Below are 9,975 nucleotides of genomic sequence, written 5' to 3'. Positions count from 1 at the left end.
GTTGATGATGTTGGTTGGTGATGGGGATTTGTGGTGTTAAAAAGTGTTGGCGCGATTTTGTTGAAGTTGAAGTAGTTCTTGGGATGGAAGGTAGAGTCTGGTGATTGTTGATGGAGAAGAGAGAGATGAATCAGTCTGGGAACGGAGGGAAGAGGAGGGATATAAATAGCTGAGGAGGAGAGAGAAAGAGAGAGAGAGAAAGAGAGAGAGAGAGAGAGAGAGAGAGAGAGAGAGAGAGAGAGAGAGAAGAGAGAGAGAGAAAGAGGCGAAGCCAGACAAGGCAGAGTAAGGCAAGCCAACGGAAGGGGACACCCTCAGAGTGCTCGGATATGTTGATCAGAAGAGTCCAAGAGAATGGGGGTGAAATTACCTTGCTCTGTATCCGTGCTGGAGTCGGTCGGAATGGGCTGGTTTCGGCATCTTCTAAGACGGGTAGAGCCCACATTCACTCTGTTGCAGTGCAGGTCAATGTTTATCCCCGAGCCTAGAGCCTCAGCCCGAGCCAGAACCAGAGCCAGAGCCAGAGCCAGAGCCAAAGAGTGGGCAGTTTTTTCGTGTCTGGTGGTGGTGGTGAGTGGTGAGTGGTGGTCCTGACTTACACGCTCCGCGCTAGGCAACCCTTAGATTTCAAGGTTCAAGGTTCAAGGATCCCTTGGCTTGGACGTCTCCGCTCTTGGTGACACAAGCGTTTGTGGTGAGGGGAACTCTGCATGTGCCGTACCGAAGAGAGGGTGGGTGATCTCAGCTGAGGTTTTAACTGGTTGGTGAATGGAAGCGAAGACATATACTTTTTACAGTACGATTTGATATCGATATCTCTGTTTAATTGGGAAGCATTCATGCTTATTTTCCGTCTCTAGTTGGATATTTTTGTTTCTTTTGGGGGTTTGTGAATTTGGGATTTTCAAACATGATTTTGCCCTGCTTGTGAATTGCGGCTTAGGCTAATTAAACTCAGGACCCTGGCGTCACAAGCTAAGGCAACTCCCATGCTGCTGATGCTTGGGTAGGTTCACGCATGCTACGTCATCGTGCAATGACGATGCGTGTCTTAAGGTGACTAGCTCGGTATGCGAGATGGAGAGGAAAGAAACGAAAAGAGACACGGAACGAGCCAAAAAGTATGTAACGAGGCAGTGTGACGAGAATGTCTAATCCAACCAATTCCCTTGGAAAGGCTGATCCATACCATCCGGCCAGCCAGTCACGTCCTTGGAATCAACTGGGCTGGGCCGGTCCCTCGTCACTTTTTTTTTGTTCACTCCACGTTCACAGGCCACTAGAGAAAAGTAAAGCATGTAGGGACAGAGAGAGAGAGCAGCATCTGTCCACTCACAACCCCCGTTCATCATCTCCAGATGAGGCTAACGAACGAGACAACCCCCAAAGTCGGCTGTTCTGTTCTGTTCCTACGGAGTCTTGTAAGATCTCGGCTTTTTTACAGCTGATTGTTCCCATCTCATCCGCACGCATATGTAGGATGTATGTACAGTATAAATTTGTGGTCGACTCACGGGGAACAATCCATTGCATCCGAAAGAAACGTACAAAATTGGTGATGATGAACTCAGAACTGCGCCTCGTACTTGGTCATTCGTAGCTGACAAGATCATCAAAGATCAAAAGCTGATCACACCCTTTGCAGCAGTTGAATTTGCGGGGTAGGAAACTATTGTCACCATTCATCTGCCGTGGCAGAATCACAAGTTCCAAACTCAGTTGCCGATCTGACAGGCAGAGAGAGGCAGAGAGACAGTCAGAGTAGTCCTGCGGATGGATGCTGCATGCTACGACCCCAGATTTTCGCCTCTCGATGCCCAAAGATTCTCGACCTCAGAAAAAGCCTCCTTGGCCTCTTCTTTGTTAGCGGCAAACGGGATGACGCATTCATGTCGGTAATTTGCTGTCGCCCAGCACGAATCGGGTCGACGGTTGCATCTTCAGTTGCATTGGTAGGGTCCCCTAGGTCCTAGGTCCTGGGCCCTAGCCTCTAGGTAGGTTTCCCCCCCCCCCCCCCCCGCCGCGCAAGGGCATGGGCATGCGCCACCGGGGATCGAAAGCCCACACACCCCCAGAGGCTATTATGAAACAGTATGGGGTAAAGCTTTGCGAGATTCGATATCTCTCGCCTGTCATCGTCGAGCATTCTGCTGACTGATGCGGTTGCGGTTGCGGTTGCGGCTGGGGCTGCGCTTTGGTCTTAACGGGCCATGGGAAGCTCGGTAAAGTTAGGAAAGCGGCTAAAGAGGCATTTCTACTGCTTTATGTAAAAGTTTATTCGTCGTGGCTTCATCGTTCTTGTTGTTGGTTCCGTCTTACACGTGGAGGCTGATTGACATGTCAGTGGTTGATTTCGTCTCCGAGTGTCCGGTGAGGCTATTGCTAGAATGTCCAAGAGACTTCATAGTTATCAATAATCAGTATTACTCATAGCAGGTAAAGCAAATTAATTCAATTTGGTATTTAGCAATTGTTCATTCCGTTTACTTAACGGCCATGTTATTAACGCCAGGAAATAAAGTGTATGGTTCGTAGTGGCCCGTCTTACCAACCCAATCCTAATACCTGAACTCCAATGCCAAAAGTTCATCCATCCTCGAGCAAAATCTAAATCCATCATCTCCATAACGAAACGTTCCATCCCGCTAATAAAAGTTCATCCCAATGATACCCCATCCTTTCGTTTCCTTTCCCTCGAATCCAGTGTTTAGTCGAACCTGAAGATCTGGCCACTGTTGCCGGACACTCGAGAGCGTTCGTAGTAGTACGTAGGCGGCTGATGATTGACAGCTTGCAGCGGAATGATCTCCTGGGGCTGACCTTGATAGTGCTGTCGGGGAATACTTTCCGCAGCCCTCAGCTGGGAAGCTTGAACTCTCTCAAGAAGATCAGCGAGCAATCGATTGTGTTCCATCAACGTTCGGATTTGTTCGTCCTGCTTCTCATTGTTCTCCTTCATGGCTTTGGTCGCCTCAAGCATTGGCTCCGAGATTCTCCCCATAGAGATGTCGTTGTCGGTCTGCGTCCCTGCGTCTCGGAGGACAATTCTTTGCTGCGAGGCTTGAAGTTCTGCGAGTCGGTAGACTTTGGCAGTGAAACTTACCTGATCTTCCTGAGCGCTTGCACGCTTGTTCGCAGGTTGGCCTGGGTGGTCGGGAGCAGTTCGTTTCATAGCACGAATAGGACCGCCAGAATTAGTTTCAATCTATGGTAGAATACTGTTGTTCCTGCGAGAAGAATCGGCCTGTCCCCGCTCTGGTCCTTGGCTCCTAGTCCCAGGTTCAGTTTTGATTGGAGGCGTCTCTGGCTCAGCTGGAGTAGGTGTTGATACGAAAGGTCGATGTTTCTTGAGCTCTTGCTCTAGCCATTGCTCGAGGCCACGATTTCTGATTTCTTGGGCGAACTTGAAGTTGTTGCCGCCCAGGGATTCATGAACCGCAAGTGTGGCAAGCAAGACCTCATGATCAGGCTTAGCATCAAGTCCAGAGACGCGACACCAGGCTGTAAAGTCCTTGTAGAACTGAGTGTCGGCCCAACCACGGCGAACATTGCACTTCTTGATCAACTCTACGACGCGCTGATACATAGACGGATGCTTCTTGGTGTCAGGGTGAATACAAGCGATTGCCTCGTCGTGTCTTTTCTGAATAGCTTCGACGTCGTCCTTGGGGATTAGGGGCTTGGAGGGCCTTGGCTTTCTGGCTGGGGCAGTGTCGACCTTACCAGTCCCGTTGTCCGCTCCCTCTGTCTCGGACGACATGTTTGTGGTAATGTTGGTAGGAGGTAGTTGACTGATCAGTGTCAGTATTGGATGAGGCAATGGATGATTGATGCGACTGATGTATGAGATGTAATGAGATGATGAGGATGTAAGAAGAAAAGAGAGAATAACAGAAAGGAAAGAATTGTGGAATTTATACCTGGAATTTACACCTGGAAGTCAAGAGGGCGGGAGTGATTCAGTGTAACCGTCGATGGATGAGGATCCTAAAGGCTACGAAGCGTTTGATGAGTGACGAGAAAAAGTTGAAAAAGTTGAAAAAGTTGAAGAAGAGATAAAAGGAAATCGTCCAAGTCTATGAGAAAAAGAGATGAAGAAGAAGTTCATGTGTGTGTGTGAGAGAGAGAGAGGTAACAGAAGGTGAGGATAGTATATTGCCGAGTCACAAAGTTGTGGTATTTTGCACTCAACGGATGAGAAGATCAGAGATTGGTCGTGGTGGAATTTCCTTTGATGCCTCGAATTCGGTTGCGCTTTTCCCTCATGCAATATTCTCTGATGTGCTCGAGTGGGCTTCCTGTGCCCCAGTTGCGGCTCTGTTGGTGTTGCGAGGCGTCACCGAATCGACGGGCCCCTCCAAGCGGCATCAGAGTCATAATTGCTCGGCCGGGCCGCCATAACCTGCTCAAATGTTTTATGAATTTACCTAAGACTCATCCTAAAGATCATAAACTATGCACCGTGATTTACTGATTTTAAGATGCTTCGATCCACATGAGGACCCTTTAAACCGGCAGAATTGGGCATGGATCGTGCCAAGAGCTGCATGACCTGATATATCAGAAACATACCATGTCAGCTTCCTACATCTCCAATCATGCTTTGCACTCGATCATGTTATATAAATATTGGCTACCTATTTGGTATTCATATAGTGCCACAAGTGGTGCAAGGATATTGTAGATCGTGGGGTTGGGCGTTGAGTCCCGGGGTATAAAAGGGAGTGCCACTCTTGGCTGCACGTAGGGACATATCAAGATATCTTCTTCATTTACATAAAATATCTTCTTCTGTCCCTGCTCAGACAAGAGACCGAAAATATACGTCACTTGCATCAGCATTTTCGTTCGAGTTCCCTCTTTGTGGCAGACATCAGCTGCCCTACTCGGCACACAAGCATTGCACTGCTGAAGCACTTGCACTGCCAGGCAAAATCATTACCATGGTTCGAGCAATAGAGCTTATGCCATATGCAGGGCGGCGGGTGCCTGGAAACAAGTCCAGAGAAATTTACCCCTCCCCACTCCAAAATAACTTCCAAAACACAGCAAATGGTTCCTCTGTGAGCACATCAAGAGACTTCGTAAGCTTTTCCTTTGGCGATCTCAAATCTTGTCAAACTACTAAAGTCTGTGTTCTTCGTCTATAAAGGCCGCAGTTCTTGATTCCTCTTCCGCATTTTTTCTTCCCTCTTCAACCATCTTTTCTTCCGCCTCAGCTACTCACTCCGCATGCAATAACAAACATACACAAGAACAAACCAAACTCTATCATTTTCACATTTCTTCACTCGGCAGAGTGTTTTGTTTCTATCCTACACTACTACTCCAGACGTTACATCTTCTTACCTTCAAGATGCGTCGTATCTTGCACATGAATCACCACTACCCCCTGACCAAGGAGATGTTCAACACGAACAACACTCTTCGGTTTGACCTCGAGCACCCCGAGCAGATTATCCTCATCCCAACTAAATACAACAATCGCATTGACATGGAGAAAGCCGTCAAAGAAGTTGTGGCTAAGATGAAAGAAAGCCGTGAGCGCTTGGGGGAGATGGGGAGGGACAAAACCCTTTCCCAGGGTCAAGTCCAATCGACCATCGACATTGCAACGAACATCGTGGAATCCATGAACCACATAGTAAAGCGATATTACAATGAAAGAGAAGAAGGCCTTAGTGTCATGAAGCAGCGGGAGTACGCTGCGATCAAGGATACTGGCATGTCGAAGCCCTTCAAGCATGCTGCAATCGCGCTGAAGTACCACTTGGACCTCCAAGAGAAGTGGTTCACCTTCCAAGTGGCCCGACGTGGCCGCGAGATGGAAGATGGCCTGGACAAGCTCAAACGCTACAGCCAAGAAGCGTTGCTCATTTCTAATGGAAACGAGCCTCTTTGGGGAACAACACTTGCCTAAGGACTCTATTCCACCTGTACTTCAAGATATCTACACAGACGACGATTTATCTGTGGCCCAGAGCCCACTAGGAATCTGTCCGCCCAAAGATATCCAGCTTGAAGTAAGTTTCATCGTGTCTGTTGCCTCTGTTTCATACTTATTCCATCCAGGGACCACACTCGCGGAGATCTGTTGAGAACGAACATTATGGGAGCATATCGAACAGGGAGTACGACAATGGACTTCATAATTTATACCATAGGCGTCTGATGATAGACCCATGGATTTTAATGACATGAAGGGATCGGGGTTATTTTGGAGTTGCTATTTGTTTATTTGTGGTTTTATCTCCGGGGAACAACGCTACCAGAAGTTTTTATCGCTACGGCACTGGTACGACTACGCATTACGGATTACTATTTACGGACTATTCATCAGGACATGAGAAATGCAATGAAGGGCATCAAAGCTAATACACTGAACTTGTATTTACACTTGAAGTGCATTCTTGTTTGTGACTGTTCTGCTTCTACTTGACCATGATGGCTGGCTGCTCAGCGCTTCTGTTCGCTGGTAATTCCACACTGGTAACAAAGACACTTTGCTATAGTGTGCCAGCCTCCGGGGCAGAGATACCCTCGTTGTACCAACTGATGTGACTCATAATGCTACAGTGAAAAACTCAAGGATTGTAATAGTAGTTCTCATCGAAGCTCAAGTAGTGCAGAGGCCGAAGACTTGGCCAGTGGCAAGGCGCAAGACATCCTCATCGGTGAGTCAAGAGTGTCGTCTGTAAACTTTCCACAATATGCAAAGTATGTTGGTTCTTGGTTTTAAGCATATCCAGAGTGAAGATTAAAAATACTCATTTATTGAATCTTCCTTGTCCTTCATAACCAATGGTTCCCACCGTTGTGGCGAGTTGGTCGTGTAAGCCCCTTTCGTGGTGTGAGCGCGAAGTATATTGCTGTCACGGTGTTCCCAGGAACTACAAGGTTTCGCAACGGTAACATAAGCTTCTGTCGTTGGCATGCCAGATTGGGCGACTCGCATCCCGGTAATTCGTTGTTGTAGCAGCCTCGTGCAACAGTTCGTAAAGTTTAACTTGACTGGGGCGATTAGGGTTTCGAGCTTTTCTTGATGTCCTGTGACTCGACCAGTCTCGAGGCTACCATCAGGAGTAGATCTTGGAGCCTAGAGGTATGTCGTTTACGTGCATCTGGGTGGCAATCGTGAAGCAAGGTCGGTTTGGGGTGCCTGTGGCCCCGAATGTGTCTTTGCACCCTGTTGTTTGATTAGTCAGGACTAGCTTCTGGGGTGTCTTCCCAGGGTCTTGCTTGGTAAGCTTGGTGATAATCGCACAAACACTGATGGACACGATCGAGTTGAGGCGCTGGTAGATCTTCCATTGTTCGGGGTGTACCAGAGAGTAAACTAGGAGGCTGGAGATCGAAGAAACTGAAGCCACCTTTCAATGGGGCAGCGGTCGAGCACAAGTATACTGTACAAGAGATGCTGAATAGACTGATGGTGGTACGGAGCGCTGGTCTTATGTCCTGCAACTCCCAGCAATTCAGACCGCTGACGTTGGGCGCTTCAGAGGCTCTCACAAAACCGTATATTTAGCTTCCAACGCGGTGGCGGTGGGGCGCTCTCATCTGCTTCGGCGGAAATTAGATCGATTGGAGGTTGAATGGAGTAACGAGATTGCCTGTAGATCTTGTCAGTCAGTCCGTCGCGGTTTGGTGCTTCAGGGGTTCTGGTGCACACCTACGGCAATTTTGCAGGCGGCGCCGAGTACTTGGGCAGCAATGGAGAATATTGAGTTGAATAGAGTGTATACGACGTCTCAAGCTTGCCTCGAGGCTTTGTAGACCCGCCCGCCGCGGTTCGTGAATTCAGGGGTTCGTGGGCAGCGCTTACGGGACAACGAATAACGAGGGACAAGAAGCAAGCTCTACGTCAATGGTAACGGCTCGGTGCTTCGAGATGGTATAGATCTCTCCATCCAGTAACGGATGTGGTTTCAGGAGGTATTGGGCGGGAGTGCGGTCGAAGGGTGGCATCGTAGTCATGCTTGAGCGCTGGCGGCGGAAAGCAAGGTTAATACGTCTGGTTGCTTCCTATAGTCATTACTGCCGTTAGCTTTGCTGGCGGTAAACTTCACTGATATCTAGAAGTCTTAGCTGCCAAGGTTTAAACCAACCTTCAAGTCGATTGTAGGTGATCGGCGTTGTGGCGGTGACTACAACTAGGACACCCTAGTCGACGCTGCTACGATGGCGGTCACAATACATGATCTTTGTGTTTGATCTGGCTCATGGATGAAGTTGTAGAGCCAGGAGATGGCCTCACCAACTCCTTGGCGTTACAGCCACAGACTTGGTGGATAGACTCAGGAGTCAATGTGTCTTACCACGGAGAGCACAATTTGAGGTCCGACAACGCAAGACGCTCAGGGAACTTTGCTTGCATGAAGAACTATTAGCTGGGAGGCTGTAACTCAAGGGGAACTCGAAGCATCGTATGGAGATTGGTTGGAGGGTCGGATACCCTGCGAACTTCGATCGCATGAATAGTGAGCCAGAGGGAACTGCTTCGAATGACTTGAATTACTTCTTGACACCGCATGCTGAACCACTGGCTGACCGGAGATGCTGAAGGGCTTCATGCTTCGTGATGTTCGTGCGTGAGGAAGACGATGATGAAAAAGGAGCGTCAAGGAAAACAAGGGGGGGGGTTTATAGTCGCGGAAAAGGAGGAAGAGGAGGAAGGAGCACGTCTTGACGCTTGAGATTTGCTGGTGAAGAGTAAGAAGCTGTGTCGATTTATTTGGAGCGCTGCTACCTTGGTCAACATGACTACCTAGTGGGATATTCAGGGGCCAGGGGCCTTGCGTCATGTGCGCCAGCCAGCCCAGGACGCAACAGAAGGTACAGAGGGTCTTCGGTTCGTTCTTGTGCTTTTGCAGCCAGGGCCGAGGCTGTGGACGTACTGAATTTCGTGCAAGTCCTGGGCGGGAGTGGCCAGGCGATATACATATTTCCTAGCCTCACAATGGACAGCGGTGCTTGCGCTTGGTTCCTGCAGTGGAAAGCACTATGTGGTTACCAAAGTGAGCGTGGACTGGGACTGCGAGGCGTACCGTGACGTACTCTGTTTTGCTGTAATGGTAGTGTGGGTAGAACCCGGAAGAGCACTACCCTTGGTTTTTGACACTCAGTCGTGCTGGCCCTTCAAAATTGACTGGACTGTGTATTTTGAAGGATGCATATTACAGGTTCGGACGGGCAAGAATCTGGGAAGGCTGGTTGCTTTGGTATTTGCGAGTGTCCATGCTGCATCATTGCGTGGGAAAATAATTCTGGCCCATTGCACTGACACTGCTCAATATCTTCGGACCGAACAGCACAACGACGCAGTTTCTTATCGAATGACAATGTAAAGAACAGCCACTTTCACTGTCGGTGAACATGGCCGACATTCTTTGAGGAATTTTGAACAGCCCTGACCCGAAGGTGTGTTCGCGCCTCGTTCTCTTCACGCAACTGGACGATCGAGGCGACACCAGTGTGCAAGTCAATGATGCCCTTCTTACCTTCTTCTCTGCTGATAGCCTACATGTTCAAGAGCCACCTAACCTCGTCGCAAACATTCCCCCGTCGTATGATCCGAGACACAGAAGATATTCGAAAACCGCAGACAACGAACCGAGCGAGTCAAGAACCCTTTGTCCCGAGCACCTAGACACTGGTCGTTGATGCCATCACGATCACACTACGAGACTGAAGAAATCGACCGAGAATTGCCAAGCACCGAGCTGCAAATTACGAATAGGGGTATATCGAAGAACCCGAGTTTTCGCTCCAACGTTACATTCGATGGAGTTCCGTCCCTTCTCGACATGGCATCAACTTACATGTGACAACGAACCATTGGACTTTGTGAGAACAGAGGAAAGGACTTCAGCAGTTGCTATCGGGCAACTGGATAACCCCTTACTGCGAGAGCCAGCGTAACCTGTTTTCATTGCAAGTTGGCCGAGCCGAATGACTTAACGCGCAAAACTCAAC

The 9,975-nt window shown here is 48.8% G+C and overlaps 2 protein-coding genes; one reads left to right on the top strand and one right to left on the bottom strand.

Annotated features, from left to right (window-relative positions):
- Positions 1–2,707: 2,707 nt before the first annotated feature.
- Positions 2,708–3,760, bottom strand: FFUJ_05808 (uncharacterized protein; the record flags this gene model as incomplete). XM_023579062.1 has 3 exons in its annotated part: positions 2,708–3,052; positions 3,104–3,144; positions 3,220–3,760. The coding sequence occupies 3 exons, from the start codon at positions 3,758–3,760 to the stop codon at positions 2,708–2,710; spliced, it is 927 nt and encodes a 308-aa protein (XP_023431967.1).
- A 1,596-nt stretch (positions 3,761–5,356) lies between these two features.
- FFUJ_05807 (uncharacterized protein) lies at positions 5,357–5,920 on the top strand (the record flags this gene model as incomplete). The annotated part of the gene is made up of 1 exon (XM_023579060.1): positions 5,357–5,920. The coding sequence occupies one exon, from the start codon at positions 5,357–5,359 to the stop codon at positions 5,918–5,920; it is 564 nt and encodes a 187-aa protein (XP_023431966.1).
- Between the last annotated feature and the right edge of the window lie 4,055 nt (positions 5,921–9,975).

The sequence above is a fragment of the Fusarium fujikuroi genome, chromosome FFUJ_chr06 (genome assembly GCF_900079805.1).
Source record: "Fusarium fujikuroi IMI 58289 draft genome, chromosome FFUJ_chr06".
NCBI classification, from domain to species: domain Eukaryota; kingdom Fungi; phylum Ascomycota; class Sordariomycetes; order Hypocreales; family Nectriaceae; genus Fusarium; species Fusarium fujikuroi.
This window is presented reverse-complemented; position numbering and strand designations above follow the sequence as displayed.